Source organism: Gavialis gangeticus, unplaced genomic scaffold (assembly GCF_001723915.1).
Source record: "Gavialis gangeticus isolate Ggan-Ray unplaced genomic scaffold, GavGan_comp1, whole genome shotgun sequence".
Classification (NCBI taxonomy): Eukaryota; Metazoa; Chordata; order Crocodylia; family Gavialidae; genus Gavialis; species Gavialis gangeticus.
In genome coordinates this window covers 12973445-12993264 of record NW_017728994.1, presented here as the reverse complement: position 1 = coordinate 12993264, position 19820 = coordinate 12973445, and the positions used below count along the sequence as shown (strand labels likewise).

General features: G+C 42.0%; 1 protein-coding gene across 2 annotated transcripts in view; it reads left to right on the top strand.

Moving 5' to 3' along the window:
* Positions 1-2044: 2044 nt before the first annotated feature.
* Positions 2045-19820, top strand: part of SH2D4B (SH2 domain containing 4B) — a 147525-nt gene continuing 129749 nt past the window's right edge. Inside the window, exon 1 of one of the 2 annotated variants that reach the window (XM_019502295.1) lies at positions 2045-2131. Coding sequence is in view for 1 of the 2 variants with exons in the window: in XM_019502296.1 (XP_019357841.1) it covers positions 11003-11186 (184 nt within the window). In the remaining variant the exon portion in view is untranslated. Of the gene's footprint in view, positions 2132-11002; positions 11187-19820 lie in introns of those variants that run through there. The other variant, XM_019502296.1, reaches the window with a different exon arrangement.

Here is a 19820-nt window from a genome sequence, read left to right as displayed (position 1 = left end):
TGCGAGAGCGAGCAGGGCAGCATTGTGCGTTGGCATGTGGATACAGGGTGGAGAGGACCCTGGCAGGGATGAGAGAAGGTCAGCCAGGTTGGCTTAGGTTTTATGTTATAGCCGAGGGGCTTTGCGTTTCTGTTTTGGTTGTGATTAAGACTGGAGGACCGGGCGAGGCTGTAGGGGTGGAGGAGGCCTCATTAGGAGCCCCCCCAGTAAGGTGGGGGTGTTCCTAGCGCCGCAGGAGACGCTGCGTTTTGGGGTGTCCCGACCCTGGCCCAGTGTGGGCAGCTTTGGGAAGAGCTCAGTGTTGTGCGTAGGCAGAAGCCCCAGTGGGGCATAGGCCCGAGGAGGCGGGTCTGGGGCCAGGTAAGGCTGAGGCCGCCTGAGCCCCGATTATGAGAAGCGCGAGCATAGGCCGGAGTGCGGGCGAGGAGCGCGAGCATAGGCCGGAGTGTGGGCGAGGAGCGCGAGCATAGGCCGGAGTGCGGGTGAGGAGCGCGAGAAGCGCGAGCAAGGGCCCCGGCGGGGGCAGGAGCACGGGGAGAAGCCAAGGAGAGGGCGGTAGTAGGACTTACAGGTAGCCCTAACGCTAGAGTGTGCCGGGCAACTGGACATCAAGGCACTGTGTCAAGGCAGATAGAAAAGGCAGCCTCCCTGAAATATTTAAACATCAGAGACATAGCGGGTAAGATTGGTGAGGGTGCGTTGACACTGGTTTGACATGGTAGCCAGGGGGTGCTAGGGGAGGTCACGGCACCCCTGAGGGCGCGCTGCCACATGCAGCATTAAACAACTGAACTAAGTGCATAGTCTGAACAAATTCATAGTATCATAAATCATAGGATCGCAGCATTGACAGGGACTTCAAGGGTCAGTTAGTTTAACCAACCTGCACCAAAGCAGGATTTGCTGTTCCTACACCATGTCAAATCTATGCTATCCAGCTTCTTTATAGCATTCAGCAAAGGAAAACCTACAACTTGCTTAAGAAGGTTTTTCTTCATTGTCCTACTGTTCTTACAGTTAAGAAGGATTTTTCCCCTCTCAGATTGAATGTAAATCTGCTTTGCTACAGTTTAAACCAATTGTCTTGTTCGCCCACAGTGAATTATTAAATTGTAGTAGTCAGAGAAAAATAGGACAGAATACCAACAGGGGAATCACTGCAGAATTAGTGGATTCTTCAGGCAAAGGGGATCTGAAACTTCCCCTTTTTACTGTATATTACATAGTTCTTCTGAACAAGAGATAGCATAGCTGTCTGCATTTTACAGGGACCACTAACATACACATATACAAGAAATCACTGAACAAAAAGAAAGCCTGCATAAATCTGTTTGGTTTCAATACCAGTATTCCTGTGGAAAAAATAATGACAAAACATCTAAACCAGATTCTTTACTTTTCATTATTTTATGTACGTTTACAGTTCTGATTCCTCCTGCAAATTCCTCAGTGTGCTGTTAAGCAGTGTTGCAACATTGCTTTGAAGCACCGTTTATTCTAGCCCTTAGAGGGAGCCACAGACCTGACTATGCCTTTTGAGGAAAAATAGGGTTGGACAACCAGTCTATCTATAATTGAGGAGGAGGAAAACAAAACATTCAGGTTTGTCTTTTTCCATTTTTCTAATTGACAGCAATGTCTGTGGAGATCAGACATAAGAATGGTTTGTTTTGGTGAGTGTTTTAATGTGTTTGCTTTTCGAATGATAGTAGGTTTTTTTTTTTTTTTTTTTTTTTTTAAGGCCTTGAACAAAATGTTAATTTTATCTCCTCTTTCCCATTGTCAATTCCCTCTGCATCACCGATTCAAGATTCTGCTGTTCTTGCTCTGATGCTGATACAGCAGTTACACTGTAGGATTTACCAGATTACAAATACTACACGGACTCCTCCCCTTTAAAAAAAAATAAAAAAAAAAAAAAAAAAAAAAAAAAAAAAAAAAAAAAAAAAAAAAAAAAAAGACAAAAAAAAGGCTGTAGGACTTACTGTATAGAAAAAATATATATGACTGATTTTATGTATGTATTGTCATTTTTCCCCAGTCACCCTTGCTTCTGATGAAAAGATTTGCTTCTTTGTCTCTGAATATTTGGATTCTGACTGAATAACTTTATGTAAATTGCCTGACTGAGGTAGGTGTTGTAAAATATGAACGGAAATGCTGTGCTGGCACACGTATGCTAAAGAAAATGGATGAGAAAATGAGGAAGACGTGGCTAGTAAAACACAATTCCTTTTAAAAAAAGAATAAAATAGCTTTTTATGCATGAATTCAGTAGAAGATGCTGAAATGACACTGCTTGGGAACTCAGGACCTCTGTGTAGCCAGAGGACAGCTACTGGAGGTGTCATGGTGGCATAGGTGTATTCACACAGAAGGATATTCCAGTCTGAACTCCCAATCAGCCCTGGGCTTTTTGCTAAGATACCGAGTAGTTGTCATGTGAACAGCTGATTCCTGGGAACACTCACTAATGTTGCTTACTCATTTAGCAAAGACCATTGAGTAGCAATGACTTTCAGCCATGATGTTCGTTCAGTCTAAACTTGGAAATCAAAAGGGGACCGATTTGGAGAAATTGCATCGATGTGAAAACAATAGATGGCCCAGAGTGCCTTTTTGTGAAAAACTGTGAAATGGCCAATGCTGAGTCTTGTCTTTAGGAGGTTTTAAACTCTGCAGAAGCCCATTATGTCTTTGTAGGACTTCTCAGGAACACTGGAAAGACCCCAAATATCCCGAGCTTGGATCAGCAAGGGGGCTACTGCCAAGTTCAGAGTCCCCTTTCTGCTGTGTCCTTGCTTTATCAGCTCTTGAGTTCTTCCAGACTAAGACAGGGAAAGAACAAGGTCCCTTTTACAGAGGAGTGCTATCTGCTCACTTACATTTCCCTGTTTCTGTGTCTCCTTCTGTGATATCCTCCTCTTCAGTTGATTTCCAATTCCAGTAGAGGCAGTGGCTGGAATCCAGTACAGTGAAATCCAAATGTTCAAAAATGGTGACTCGTTAAAACAAAAAAAAATCTCAATTTTTAAAATAAGCGTGAAGTTCTTTATTTGCCTTTTGACTTTTGAGCCTTAATGGGCCAGTTTTTTACAAGATTTTTGTTTCAGGAGCCATAAGGGCTAAGTCCTTACTTTATTCTTTTCATTTCTTCTCTCTTTTTTTTTTTTTTTAAAAGGAAAGTTCAGATTCCCTTTTGTTTCTGCAGTCATGGCTCACTCCCTCAACATCAAAATTAAAGCAACTTTCCTCAGTGCTATTTCTGGAGAAACCCTTTGGCTTGATAGGTCTAGCTAGGAATCTGTGTCTCAGTTGGGCAAGGAAATCTTGCTTCTCCTCATTCATTTCGACTTAAAGCATGAGGAACTTGGGGAAGTTTTATTGGCTTCTTTGAACATTTGGCTTCCAGACATCTCTCTTTACATCAGCATCTGTGAATTTCTGTTCTGAATTCATTATACAGTCTTTACAGAAGACTGTAGCCTTACTGGCCCAGCTTTCAGTCAATGAAAAAAGAGAATAATATGCAGTGCAGTATAAACATCTGTGTCAGCTCAAATTCATTATAGCATGTGGTGTTGCAACCTAGGCAATATATTTCTAACTAAAGCTCCTTGCAAGAGACTAAAATATGTGTAATACAACCTACTCTTTTAAAAGTATCAAATCTCAAGTGAGAGAGAGGCATTAGCATCTAAAAATATACCTCCCATGAGGAGATAAAAGCAATGTGGATTTACAAAATTATTCCTCATGACTGGACAAAGAGTTACAATGATGGAGGAAGGTTTCTGCATTTGAAATGCCAACTGAGAAAAACAGTGTGTTTAAAAAATTACACTTTGGAGAGAAGCAAAACAGGATTGGATGTTTTGAATAAACTGACCTGGCAAACAGATGGAAGGAAACTTGTCTCACTGTCCAACTGCCACAAAATGCTTACTATATGTTGACAAATCATCAAAGTGTGTAAGATGCATCTTACTCTTCCTAGCAAAAATTGGCAGTGGAGGCATTGGAGCATTTCTTGGGTACCAGCAAGGGCAAAATTCTTTTTCAAAAAGAGAGGATATGATTCAGTCAGATGTAATAAGTATGGCATATAGGATTGTTGGAACATAATCTTTTTTCCTTCATCCTTCAATCATTTCCCTTTTTTCACCCTTTGAGATTCTTTTTTTCAGAAGGGACAGGTGAAATTAAGGGCCTCGTTACATGCTGCACTTTGAGCTGCCCAAATGTTGATCCGTGTTAGTACTAGCTTGAATTAAGAGTGTTGATCAAGGTAGGATTGGTCTACACTACAAAGTTCTGAGGGCAGAGCTATTTCAGGTGGAGGATATGGAAAGATCACATCCACTACTCTAGTGGTTCCCAGTCTTTTTTATACTGTGGCCCGGTGGGAGCAGGATGGGGCATGCAGAGCCAGCTGCCTCCCTCCCGGGGCTGCCCTGCCCATGCAGCTTTAACCCTAGAAGCTTAGCTTCCCTGAAAGCTGCTCGCCTGGGTGGAAAAATGCGGGTCTGAGTGGGGGGCTCATGCCACAACCCAGCAACCAACCTGCCACGGCCTAGTGCCAGGCTGTGGCCTGGTGGTTGGGAAACTCTGCACTAGTCCAGTTCTGTCAGTAAACCTCTTCCCCTTTTCATTTGGATGCAGCCATGCTGCCAGAAGAAATCATCTTCTGGTTGATTTAGTATTGTATGTAGAGGTGGAAGAGCAAAGCTAGTAGAAAGCCCTGTTCTGACTCCATATCCTACATCTCCCCTAAAGCTTCTGAAGGCAAAGCTGTGCCAGCAGCAACTATATAATAGAATTAACCTCTATTTACTGAGGATAATATTGATCACAGATTTAGCTCTTTTTAGTGTCTTTTTCACAAATCTGTGCACATTATTTATTTGTAAGTCTTCCTCAGATAGTTTGGATGAATGGTGTTGAGGCAATTGGGTTCCCCCCCCCCCCAATTCCTCACTATTCATTAATTTTTCTCATGTGATTGTTCACCCAAGACACACAAACACTCATTAGTTGCTGGTATACTTTATACTCCCTACAAAATGTACAGAGCTATTCCAGCAGCTAGATGTATTATGCAACTCAGAAATAGCTCTCTTTCTTTATCACACTTAAATGCACATAATCCTTGATGAAGAGTTTGTTCTTCACATTGTGGTCTCTTGTGATAAGGATTTGATTTCTCTTCTGTAAAGTCAAATAAAATAAAAAAGATGAAGAATGTGGAGAACAGCAAAACTGCCTGCCCTGAAGCCTTTGCAAGGGTGAGTCTTTTTCAATTAATGCCAAAATGTGAAGCCTTAGTTCTAATATAATTGAGTAAAAGTAGACACACAAAGGACAAATCCCCCAGGCCTTTGTCTTTCAATACCTGAATAAGTAAAATAGGAGAGAGGTAGTAGGATATAATTCCTTCTTCACAATGAGGTGCATTTTTTTGCCAAACTGTATTTTTTTTCTTTCTTTAAAAAAATGGTATGGAGGTGTGAGGAGGGTGTTGAGGGAAGACTTTGTTGCACTGTTTTGTAAGACAAACTCTCTAAATCCTTTTGGAGAAGAGGTGACCAGAACTGCAGATCATGAACATAGATCTAAACCTCCCAGAGCTCAGAAGTGTTGGCATTTAGACTCCATTACAAATCCAGAAATGGAGCAAGGGGGATGTAGCCCCCCACCACTTTGGCTGTGCTATGCATACTGCACAGGCGACCATAAATATGGAGATTCCTGACTTAGGACAGCCTTACTCTGTGATCTAAATAATATTCTACCATCTAGAGAACTAACTATAATACCTGGCAATGTGCTAGAGTGGGGGAGATGCAGGTATCTGGGGAAAGCTGGCCTGGCCTGCTCTGACTTACATGTTTACATCTCTCCTACTTAGGGTGACCACCTTTTCAAACTGTAAAGTGGGAAACATGCCATTTAAAAAAAATCAGGGGAGGTAGGTATTGTACCACTAGCACCACTAGAGGATCTCTACAACAAGAAGCGAAGGGGGGATGGCATAGAGCACTGGTGGGGGGGGTGGCTTGAGGAGTGTGGGAGGGGTCCTCCCCCAGCCCTGTGTATGTACACATGGCGGGGAGAGGTGAGTGCTGCTTTCCCTGGGGGGAGACATTTTAAGGGTGGGTTCATCCTTCTGAAGTATGCTGGGCGGTGGGGTCATGGACCTTGTGACATCACTACAGAAAGGATGTGGACAAATTGGATAGAGTCCAGTGGAGGGCAACAAAAATGGTGAGGAGGTTGGGGGACATGGCTTATGAGGAAAGGCTAAGGGAACTGGGCTTATTTAGTCTAGAGAAGAGAAGACTGGGAGGGGATTTAATAGCAGCCTTTAACTGCCTGAAGGGGAGTTCAAAAGAGGATAGAGCTAGAACTAGATGGTTTTCAGTGGTGGCAGATGACAGAACAAGGAGTAGTGGTCACAAGTTGCAGCAGGGGCAATTTAGGTTAGATAGTAGGAAGAATTTTCTCACTAGGATGGTAGTAAAATACTGGAACAGTTTACCCAGAGAGGTTGTGGAAGTTTCATCCTTGGAGGTTTTCAAAACCTGGCCAGACAAAGCTTTGGCTGGGATGATGTAGTTGGGGATGGTCCTGCTTTGAGCAGGGGGTTGAACTAGATAACCTCCTGAGGTCCCTTCCAGCTCTAAGTTTCTATGATTCTATCTCTGAATGTGACATGGAGCCAGGAGGACAGAGCCCCAGAGCTTGGGTGGGGGGTCACACATAGAAACTGTGTTGAGGGAATGCAGGACAAATGCTGCCCTGGAGTTATTCAGCCCAGGACCAGGATTTGAAGTTTACATTTTGGGACTGTCCCACCCAATTAGGGATGGGTGGTCACTCCTGCTTTCTCTGTAGGTAGGAAGGCGTATTGAGTCGTCAGTGGTTTTGGTTAGAAGTGATATGAAAGCTCAACATGGCCCACCTATATGTCTTATCCTTTTACTTCAGATGGAAAAGAATCAGATGCCCATTTTTTTTGCTAGAGCATCTGTTGTCCATAAACAAAACTAGGAGCTTGTATGCAAGATGGTAGCATGGATGCAAAATGATTAATTTGAATAAATCATCCTAACAGAAACCGCATAAACACTTGGCCATGGGGTGTGGGAAGAGCCTATGCTAAGAAATGCAGGTTAGAGAAGGGAAGTGGCAATCTAACTGTATCTTCGGAAAACCTGAATGGAATTTTAGAGTACTTCCAAGGCCTGAAGACTTTCTCCTAGCTGAATGCCTAAGGGCAGCTGCAAACAATAGAGGTGAGAGAACTTCTCAAAAAATAAAAAGCTTATGTGTATCCTTTATAGCTGAAAATGCTAGTCAAGCCTATATACAGAGACAGAACCCCCCACTTCTTAATAGAGGAATGGAAAAACAGGCCTACTGTTCTAGTATTTGTCTTACACAGCAGTGACACTATTATTGAATATTCTTAGGTGATGGCTAAAATTTCAAATTTTTACACTTAGTGCTTATTGCTTATTATTCAATATATTTTTAATATTATAAGTGTGGCTAATTCATGTGCTAAAAAGAAAAATCAAACTCTCATGGCATAGCAGGGGAGCAGCTTTCTAATAAGACAGTTCTCACACATTCTAGAGATAGAGATTTTATTTTGGTGGAGAGTAGAGAGTGTCTGACGAACCTTGAGAAGAAAAGTGGCAGGAGTACTGAGCCCAGGCTGGCAAGAGCTCTAGTAGGGGCTCTGCCTGCAGCAGGCCCTGAGCGTCCTGAGGCCTCATGGCCTTCTGCTGGTGCTGGGCTGCCCCCATGAACACCCCACACCCCCTCACACACTCCAGCCACCCTCCTCCTCCACATGTGCCACAACCTCCCCCAGCCATCTTCCCCACACACACTCACTTCCCCATACACACTCACTGACCCCCACAAACCCCATACCCACCCACACCCCACATATCCACACACACACACCCATATGCTCCCCCACCCCACATATAAATACCCACATACCTCCAAACCACATAAACCCCCACACTGCCACACATATTCACTCCCTCACAAATCCCACATACTGCACACACCTATCTACCCCTCACAGCCCACACGCTCCCCTACATACCACATCCCCACATACTCAAACACCCACAGCCCCTGACAAACCTATTCCCACCCACCCATACCTTCTACACTCTCCCCATAATATACAAGACTAAGACTTCATTTTAAGCTATTATACAATCACCTTGATGTACACTACACAAACACAAGTAGATCAGGACAAAAATATTTTTTGAAATCAAGCTAATGAATGTTGTAGTAGGTGTCTGATTTTAGAATATAATTTGGTATTTTTCTGGTTCTGAGATGGCAAACTCCCTTGCTGAAAGGAGTACTTCTAGGTACAAGGGGAGGAACTTCTGGTGGCAAAAGTCAGGGGTTAGGGGGCAGGACTTACAGTCCCAAGATGGTGACCAGGGGCAGAGTACTTTTAAGGGGTGAGGCTATCCATGACAGCTTGCCAAAACTTGATAAGTGGCCCTCCAGCTGAAATAATTACCTGCCGCTTGATTTTAGGGTGGAAATGTCAAGAGTGCCTACATGAGTTAAGCACCCAAGTGTCATTGATTATCAATGGGAATAGGACATCTAATTCTCTTAGTCTCTTTTGATCATCTCTTATGTAAAATTATGAGCCCAAATCTGTTTTCCCCTGAAATAAGACCTTGTTCTTCTCCTGCCTTGAGTGAAAAAAGGCCCATAGGCAGTCTGGTTTTGGCAACATATTTTTAGCCACAATGGTCCTAAAACATTTGGATTATAGCACTCCTGCAGATGGAATGAGTTCAGCTTTTGTCATGTCTCTTTCCAAGCAAGTGATAAAATGTTGAGTTTTTTTTTCTTTAATCCTTGTGAAGAAGACAGAGGACCACATTTGCGGACCAAATTGCTGTTTGAAGGCCAACTGCATTGCGTGGTATTTCTGTGCTTTAAATACTGCATTATTTTATATGTGCTATTGTCCACTATTTTGTCTTCTGATATGGATCTGCCTTCATTTTTTAAATTCTTATAACCCTTTAGCTATATAAATTCTCAGGCAGGAGCAATAGTATAGTGTCTTCAAGAAAACAGACCAAGAAGGATCATGTTTCCCTGTCTCCTGGTTTATGCACGTTAGTAAGATGCTTTTACTGCTTTCTGGGTGTGGGGAAAGGTATCTTAGTTTACTGTGAAATCCCAACCTAAAACCAGGGATAACAGTTGCAAGGCATTCCCTATTATTCCTGCACTTGACAGAGAAAGTTATATCTCCATACTTGCCCAAAATACTTATGGTGTAGCATCTTTCTTCAAAAATGGCATTGGGGAAAGATGAGTGAATTACAAGTAATCTCCAACAGAAGCCCCATAATGTAATAGATTCTGAGTCAGATTTCAATTTTCTCTTTTGAATACGGTGGTTATAGAAAGTTGCTGGATGGAAAAAATATGCAGCGTCAGTGTGAGCTTTTGAATTTTGACTGGCTAATCAGCTTCAGCCCTCCATCTGAAAGGATAAGGATAAGGAGATAGTTCAGTGTCCAAGACCATTCTCTGTGACCAGAGAAATGGTTTTAGAGGGTGTCTGAAGACAGGGTTCCATGAATAGTCTCAAACTTACGTGCAAACCTGACCTTTGAATATTTGTGTTTAGCTATTATTTTGGCAGGTTGCAAAAAACTTCCCGAGGAAGCCAATAAGCAGAGGGAAACGGTAATTTTAGAAAGTTTCCATCTCTGGGATAGCTGAATGGAGTGTCATGGGACAGAAAAACTCACAGAAATTCCCAAAATGGAAGGTAAATAGAAATGTGTGAATTACACAAGCATTTGAGTTTACTTACATGTACTTAAAACAGCCTTGGTACAAATTCAGTTTGGTTCAAAAATCCCATGAAATGCATTTTCCCATGAAAATGACTAAGTCCCCTTGGCAGATTGGCATACTGTCAGTAAAAGTTGGGTTGGACTTGTACTGGATTAAAAAAAAAATTATTAACTGCAGTTGGTCCAAGTGCTGAAATAATAGTATTTTACTGAGATCTATGAAATGCCATTAAATAGTAGAAGGTCACAATTTGCTTGAAGAGCAATATTATATCTTCTTCTAGCCCCGAAGTTAAAATGAATTAACAGCAAGAGGGTTAGAGTCCACATGAACTGCTGAGAACTGACTCTTGTCTAATTAATATTAATTCACTCTTTATAAAGTGATAACAAGATTCTCCTGGCTTCTGTTGCATCTACTTTTAATTTTAAATGAACTTTAATCAGTTTGCTGAATCACCATGTCTGTTGGGCCTAAGTAAATATAACCTCTGGTATAATTGGATGGCACACCCTATTGAGACTAGTTAGGCAGATAGACTAGGAAACAGTGTGCAAACTAGTTTCCTCTCTTATCTGAGGAGATCGATTCCCAAAGGGAGCCAGAGTGACATAGATATTGCTGGTGTAGTTGATACTTTTAACCATGACATCAGTCAAAACCCAAGAAGAACGCTGTATCACAAGGAGTACATTGCTACGGAATGGGAACCCACTCAACTAAAATAGATGGTGTGCCATAACCGAAGGCTTTCTTTTGTACCGAAGTTTCTTCACTTATTCAAGAAGCATAGATTACAGACCCATTGTGCAGAGCCCGCTGTTTTTACTTGCCTGCAATATATTTCATGCAGGGCCTCTTCTTCTTTCTTTTTTTTCCCCTCTTTTCTCCATATAACACCTGTTGCTGCCTGGTGGACACAATGATCAGAGAATTCTGTAATTGTTAAGCAAAGAATTGCAGAGCGTGCTGGTGAGAAGAGGGACAAAGCAGGAAGAATCAAATCTCCGTTGGGCAGGCAGTTTTGGGAGCGTGCTCTTGCTTCAGGTTGCTTTGCAGTGTGCTGCGAGTAGGATTTTGTCAGCATAACGTGGGCCAGTCTTGAGGGCTGTCTTTTCTTCGGAGTGTCACCATGCTGCAACAAATTTTACGTGATATGTACATTGACCCTGAACTCCTGGCAGAACTGAATGAAGAGCAGAAGCAGATCCTGTTCTACAAAATGAGGGAAGAGCAGCTGAGACGCTGGAGGGAGAGGGAGGAAAAAGCACAAATGGAGGATGCGCTGTTGAAAAAGACGGCAAGACTCAAGCGAAGTAAGCTTTGCAAGGCTTTTCTGTGTTTGGGCAGGGGCTGGATGCAATGTGGAGAGGGGCATATCTAATACAGAGGGGCAAGTCTGGCTATATGGCAAAATGGAAGATATTAGTTGGAAAGAGTATTGCCAAGAGGCTAGAACTGAACCTTGGTTCAGTTTCTGATCCTGTCATTTATTTGTCATATGATTTGAACATATATATTTGAACATGTATTGCTGAAGGCTAGATCTGACTTGGCTTCCACACGTACAGGGTAGTTCTCCATGGTTCTTTCATATATCCTTCTTGAATTACCTGCTCTATTTTGGTTCCTGGTGGGTAGGAGTAAGTGGGGTTACGCAATTTCTTTCTCTCTGGAGTAAATAGGAACACCCTTGGTTCCAAAACCCTATATTCATTTACTGGCTAGATTACCTGGTGCACGGCATGTGTCGTTGCTTACAGCTGATATAAAGCAGTATTACAAGCAATATTACATACCCAGAACCAAATGCAAATGAGGCAGGATGCTAGCCAGCAATATTCCTGAAGTCATGCTTCCCTTTCTCTATGCTGTATCCAAGATCATAATCTGGTCTGTAACTTCTCTAGCATGAATTTTTTCAAATTGACTAGTAATTCTGGGTGGCAGATTTTATGGAAGTGCTGAGCACTTGCACCCAGAAAAGCATGGCTCCAGTTGTGTGCCTTCAAACTGAGTTGTTATTAAAATCTCTTGAATACAGACTTCTGTATCTGGGTTCTCTCATCTATTTATTGGATGTCATAAAGCTCATATTTCTGATAAGGATGCTGTGAATTGGTATTTGTAAATTAAGTAATGTTTGAAATGCCTTGATGGCGAGTGTTCTAGCACTTGCACAATCCCAAGTTCAGTACATTATGTACTTATATTAAGGCACGACCAAAGTAAAAGGCTTGTTCTTTTTTTATAGTACAGTTATAAACATGGATTACAAGGTTTAGCAGAGACCTTTTGTGTATTTAATAGCCCAAGAACTGTTGTTTGTGAGGTGGGCCGCACATGCCATTAGGAACTTAACACCCTGAGGGATCTTTAAAGCCATCTCTTGATTACCTCATTTACTCAGAACAAATTCAAATACTGAGACTTCTCCCATGAGCAAGGGTCTTCACAATCTGACCCTGTTGTAAAATGATTATACCTCACCAAAGTATTGTTAGAACAAAGAAGAAAAACCCTGTGAAAAGTGCAGACTATGTTTTAATCTATGGATTAGCAGCAACATAGGCTAGAATCAGCCCTATCTAGTTGCTAACATGGGATCCGAAGCATTCTTTGTTTCTTATTTTTCTATCTCTCTCATAACAGTTTTTAAATGCACCATGAAGAGCCTTCTCCTAGGTCTATCAGTTTTGCCTTTCATAGAGCCCCCAAGGCTTGTGCACTTTGATTTGTAGCTGGGAAAAAATTAAAAATGCAGTTCAGGCCTACAGACCAAAACAACATTATAGCATCAAGAGAATCTGTATTACGCTCATTCTCTGAGAAAGATAGATGCAGAAAAATTTAACTGCAAAAATATTTATATGATGATTTGTCACAGTGTTGACATCTAAATTTCCATATATAAATTATACATTAAATATATTCAGCTTCTTAGTACAGGAGACTATTTTCTGGGTAATTAATTTTCTGATTTATAAAGAATGAGAAAAAGGGGAGAAGAGCAGCAGAAGAACCTATAAGTTATATCAGCACAGACACATGTGTCAATATTCATAGTAAAGTTACCCAGAGTAAAACTACACAGTGGCTCATATTTGTGCTAGGTCCTTTCACATGCTAGTGCATATATTAATTGTTCATGTTCCCATGATTTATAACAGTCAAGGGTCTCAAATAAGAACTGGTTTCTTGTTTGGAAAATGTATTTTAGGTCATGCAAAAATATAGGAAGTACTGTGTGAAATTCTATGGTGTGTGTTATACTGGAGGTCAGGAGTGATGGGTATCCTTGGTTTTCTCTTTGCATCTATTTTTGTAGAGGTTTGTAGTCCACTCCATGGTTCCAGAGGAAAATAAAACAGGTTTTCTGTTGTCCTCATTTTGCAGTGTATATAGCAATTTAGAATGTTGTCCCTTCTTCAATTTCTTTTCAGTGCAATTGGCATCCAGGAAATTTGGAAGCACCACAACCACTTCCTCCAATTTCCGTTCACACTGAGGGATGTGGGTGGTTTTAATTGCTGCCTCTGCCAAAAAAAGTAGTCTCTGTTTCTCTGATTTTTATGTGTGGCTTTATTCTGGTATTACGCTGCAGTCAGTGGAGTTACACTGGCTTTATCTTGGTATAGATGGTAGAGAATCAAAGTCTGAAATTTTACTGTGCTGATCTATGATAAATTCTGATGCCCAAGAGCATTGTAGGAACAGGTCTTCAGTTCCCAGCTCAATGTAATCCTGATGTAGACCAGGATTACTCAAGATTCAAAATGTAAGGATCAGCCTCCACTAGCTTGATTATTTTAGATCACAGTCTAATGTGGATGTCCATTACATAAATACTGTATTGCATTATACATTGTATTATTATTTTATTATGTTACTTATGTGGAAACTAATTTGTGTAATATCTGCATTTTATCTGTATTTTACCTATAAAATCCTAATTTTTGATAGTTCAAGGATTAAAAAAAAAAGAAGGGGATAAATACTCATCAATCTTTCCTATTTTATAACAATTTAAACTTAATAGTTGCTATGTACGTAAGAAGTCTTTATAGAAAGTAGTGCCCCCAAAATGCTCTTACTGTATATGGAGGTTGTACATCTTGACCTGATAGTGATCCAAAGTCCCAGACTGGTGTCAGGGAACATAAGATCTGCCAATCAGACATGGTAGAATTTTCATATGCACCAGTTTTCAAAAGTGACTTGGAAATTAAGGCTGCTGACTTATTAGGGAACCAAGGCTGTAGAAAATTTTACCTGAAAATAATATTCTAACCATTCAGTTTGCCAGGTTCTCAGCTGATAGACATCAGAGTAGTTCTGCTAGGCATGAGTGCATGGCACTATGCAGAGGTACTCATGCTAGGCAGCTTAGATACTGGAAACATGTTAGTTAACAGCACAGCTAATATAGAACTGCCTGTGCTAATTGATCCTCTTAAGAAGCTGGTATGTAGATGTACTCTTAAAGTCAGTGACACGGTTATTAGCAGTCAATAGTAATACCACATGTTCTCTTATACATTTCTCTCCCCCCAGAATCAGCTCCCTAAAATTGGGTTTGTGTACCAAGTGGAAGAACTATTTTCTTCACTAGAAAAGAAGCACACTTAAGAATACTTTATAACATGGAAATTGGAGGCTGCTATGGTGACTGTCACTTGTCTGGCCCAAAGGAAGGGGCAGAGTCTTATGTTAACCCTTTCACAGCCATAGCAATTGTCTGTGTGCTATAGCTTGTGCTTGAAGTAGCAAGTCTGCTCCTGGTAGTATCTTAATGGAACTTGCAATGTGGAAACTACTTTTTGTTTATTGGAACATAACTAAAGAACTACTTAGAGTAAAGAACTACCAGTCTTGCTGTTGCTCTTGCAAGGGTCTGAGGCCTACCCTTGTGTGATGTTGAACTTCCACACAAGGAAGGTCCTTCCGCTTCACCTGGATTGTCTCCTTGGATGCAACACTTCCTGGACGCTTTGGTTGGATCCAGATATTCAGGCATGCAAGGAGTGGCGGAAGGTCACCTCTGTTTCTCCGCAAAAACTCTGCTCTGTGACAGTTTGGTTAAGATGGGCCCTGCAGAGGTTACACACCTTACCCTCTGTTTAGGTAACCTGAGCTGGATACATTCCTGAGGGAGGGGGGAAAACCTGCTCCCTCTGCTTATGTGACTGACATCACATATCTGGGTGAGGGGCTTGGACTCCCTGGGGAGCTAGGAACTGCCAGTCTGCCCAGCAACTAGTGATGCATTTCAAATTGGTTGGCTGACAGCCAACAGGTGCTGGCCTCCATTGGACCAGGTAAATAAGGTCATAAAGGCCATATAAGTTAAGGACTGCCCAGGAGGAGGAGGCAGCAGCCATGAGGAAGACTCAGAGAGAGAGAGAGAGGAGCTGGACCATCTGAAACTTTCTCTCTCTCTCAACACTCATGATCAAGGAACTGCCTGCCTCCAGAGGGAATCTCCACCTGCCTCTGGATGGTACTTGTGAGTAAGCTACCTGAGATCTAACTAGATATATAGCTTGCAGTAACTCAGATGCGTGATCAAAGGCTACCCAGCCGTTCTAGTTTGCTTTATGGGATTTCTCTGATATTGCTTTACCCTGTACCCTATTGCAACCCTACCCCCTGTAACCAATAAAGTTCTCCTTTGTACCTAGCATGGGAGACCTATTGGGTGTGGGTCTAGATTATGCCTTGGGGTCCCCTTGGTTCGGCTGACTAAAGGAGACCACTACTTGTGCTTCTGACTGAGAGAAGCACCTCCAAGTGCTTGAAGTGAGTCATGGATGTTTATCTTGCTGGGATCCTATGACCCCAGCTGACTTCCTGCCTTTCGGGTGGGCGGCTGGACTTGATGATCTTCTGAGGTCCCTTCCAGCCCTAATGTCTATGAAATCTATGAAGTACTCTCGAGGGCTACTAGGCCTGTGTTTCCCAGGGTGCACAGAGCTAGAATAAAGCCCAGCCCTGGGTGGTAGCAGTTTTTACCTCAGGCTAGTAGGTGTGCTCCAGGAAGGGGGTCGGTCAGACGTGAGGCGCCCCCAGGGCGGCACTTGGAGCCTGGAAGGTGGTCGGGTGCAGTGAGGTGGGTGGCTCAACGCAGGAGCAACCCCTACTGGCCTGCTACACATGGTTTGTGGTGCCATAAACCTCTTTGTGGTATCACAAATCACATGTGTTGCACATTAAACCATGTATGACACTGCTAATTTGCAGTGCTGGGGCAAAATTTGCTACCGAGATTTGCCGGTAGCAAAAAGAAAAAAAAATATTGGAAGAAAAAAGCAGTGCAAAGCCTACCAAAGCGGCATGCGCCAGGACAAATATGGAGATGAGGAAGCAGGCAGAGCAGGCCTATCAGCTCCCTCATCTCTGTGTGCTTCAGAGCTCCCATGCTGAGGCACCCTGCCTGTGCCTTAGTGCATGAGCTCCATGTGCCTCAGTGTGGGGGGCTCCAGCACCGAGGCATGTGAAGACAGGGAAGCAGTCAGTGCAGGGCTGCCTGCCCCCCTGTCTTGAGGCACACTGTGCCCCGGCCAGCCAGGGAGCAGCTGCCTTGGGGTGCAGGGTGCTTCAGTGCAGGGGTTCTACGTGTCCCTGCCCAGCTGGCTGGGGCACAGTGCCTCAGCACAAGGGCTGCCTGCTGGCTAGCCCCTCACTGAGGGACTCTGTGCCAAAGCCAACCTCTCCCTGCAGCATGAGGCAGCGGGACAATGTGTCCTGCTACAAAATACATGAGCAGGGGTGTGCACTGCTGCTTAAATTAGCAACGCAAATTTGTGCCACTATTATTTGTACTGCTGCAGATGCACACCCTTGCTCATGTGGGCACAGCCTTTAGTTCCCAGGAGGACTTACTGTGTATCAGACAATCAGTCATGACTCTGGAAGTCTTTCCCCGCCCCCTCTATTTTGCTTTCCAAAAACAAGGTGTATTGTTACAACAAACTGTATGTTACAGTTTTATATGGGAGCATACAATGTGCAATAAATATAATAATCTTTAGAGGCTTCACTTTTTGTAAGAATAAGATTCCTCTTTCTGTTGGAGAAATTATTTTCTAGCTCCTGTCCTGAGAAAACATCTTAGTATTGCTGGAGCAAAATAGCTGACTTCATTCCACCTTATGGATCCTTTCAAATATCTTTAGAGGGTGAAGTGATCTGTGGAATCTTTAAAACTCAGATTCTTCTGGTTAACAAAGAATTCTATATTAACTTGACAAGTACAAGTTCTATGTAGCCCACTCAAAGCATAAAGAAAACTGTCCACTTTTAGAAACAGTAATTACAAAATTGCAAAAGAATAATACATTCATATGTCAAGGGACAGGAAACCTTGAACAGTATCTAAAAATGTCTGCAGGTTCAAGTGAACATAATTCAGTGTGACTTTTAAACAATATATATAAATTCATACTGTGATTTTTCTAACTTCTTTAGAGTTTCATTCAGTGCAGTTTGTACCATCTGATCCACTGGTACAATAGATAGAGGGTCAAGTGTCTGTTCCCTTAACTGTAGAAACATGTAAGAATCTTTTGCTAGATAAACTACATAACTGATATATGCTTATGTGCTACTGAATGTTACAGTATTTCTGTGGGAACAGGGGGTTAGACTAGTCATCTCTAACAGATGTTACAGGACTGTAGTTATGAAAATAATTTTTTTCTTTGTTGTTTTTAATTTTTTTTTGGTTCAGTAGCCAAACCAAAACACTGGAGGAAAAAATCAGTCCACAGTAAACCAGAATGGAAAATTCAGGGTTTTTTTGACAGAATAGAAAAAAGAGCAATTTTGTTTTGGGTCATCCCAAAACAAAATATTTTGTTTGAATTTTGGTACAAATAAATGTTTCATTCTATATCAACTTAAATATTTCACTTTTAGGTTATTTAACCTTTTATAATTCCATTTTTAAATGAACATGGTAGTTCATAACAAAAAGCTAACTGAAACACTTCAACCTTTTCAAAATGAAATGTTAATTTGAAAATATTGAAACAATCATTTTGATACCTTCTTCCTCTTCTGCCTCCCCCACACATTAGTTCTTTTCAGTAAATTTCTGTGTCAGGTTTAAAAATAATATTTGGTCCTTCCAAGGTAGATTTTTTTTGGGGTGAATTTATTCTTTACCACAAAATTTGACCAATTCTGCACAGTACCATTCTCATTGTCTAATAAATGGCTTTACTTTCTGGTAGTTTGTCCTCTGGAAGCCCAGAAGTGGGAGAGTGGTATAGCACAGGATTGCTAAGTTCTGGCACAGCTGCTTCATAACTGAGGCATATACTATACCAATCAGAAGTATAGCTTCTAACTTAAGCTAACAGTATCAGTCCACTGATCAAATTATTATTATGTAACATGAATGAGATGGATTGTGGCATTAACTTCTACTGAAAGAACTTTTTCTTAATAATGTAGTAGAATTCTTAGAGCTTTGAATTTTGGTGCCGATATACCATATTTTCTAGCCTATAACACACATCTTTTAGAAATAATAATTAAAAAAACCCTCCTTCTAGAAATTGGGGTGCACTTTACAAGCAAGGAAATATGGTAACAACTGTTTCTGCTGCTTAAGCAAAAGTAATTACACACACTGCACAGAGAGCAGAACAATGAGAAGGTTTGGCTTTCTAGATGCTGCTATTTAGTTGCTTAGTATGAGGGAAAAATCCTTTTTCTTCATTATGCTATTCCAAAACAAGGTGCACATTTTATTCCAGGGCACGTTGTATGCAAAAGACTATGGTATTTACAAACTGGTCTTCAGGTTTGTCCTGAAGGGATGTATTTCCATAGCAGTAAGCTGAGCTCGTAGTGCTTGCTTGACTTTTTGTATAGTCTTAAAATCACTGAGAGAAGTCACCTCAGCATCAAGATGCCTTTGTGATTTGCCCAGGGTTGACTGACGGGTAGCTTTTCTATTTTCACAGAAACACATTTATTTGATCAGGCTGGAGCCCTTTAACTGATTTTGCTGAATTGGGACTAAGTGAAGGAACCTGCCATTTTGGCTGCAGATTTTTCTTCAGTATCCAGAGCTAAGGTAGTTTGGAGCTATCAGAATACCATCAATGAGATATCAGAAACAATTGCATTAAGCTGCTGAAGGACAGGCTTGTGGGTGCGGAGGGAATATCGGTTTGCTGCCACTCATTCTGACATTTATTTATTGTGAGTAGCAACTCATGAGGTTCAGAAAGGAACTGATTGTAACAGCAGTGGTGCCATTTTCATGTCCTTAGCAAGACTAGCTGGGAATAGATTAGGTACATTTATCACTGCATGGTTAGAGAATAATTTCTTTATCTAAATGATATTAATGTTACAAGGTTGCTGGAGAATGAATGAAGATGCTTCAATGTAAAAAAAATACCAGGGCTCTGCAAAACTTCAGTTGCTGGTTCGATTTGGCAGATATTTGGCTCAATTTGGTGGCTGAATCTCTGAATCCAAATTGAATCAGGAGACCCTTAAATCTCTCCAAATCGAATTGGAACCCTCTGAATTGATTCAGAGAGGTTCAGAAAGATTCAGTGATTCGGACATAGACACAGCTTTAAATGCTTTTTTCTACATACCTCAAGGTACCAGGCAACTTGTGAATGCTCTGATGGGTGGATGGAGCATCCCACGGGAGTGTGGAGGGGTGGGGGAGTGTCCCCACTGTGCTCAGCAGCAGACCCGAAAGTGGACCACAAGCACTTACAGTCCACTTCCAGGTCCACTGGGGTGTGTGCAGGGGGGGCCCCTGCACTCTCCATCTGGCTTGGTGACTGGTGCCGTCTGGGTCTAGGAGGGTACCCGGGGTCACCCTACAGCGGCTAACCCAGAAGTGGACCAGAAGTACTTCCAGTCCCCTTCCGGGTTCTTTGCCAAGCACGTACTCCCCCCCACCCCCCCCACCCCAC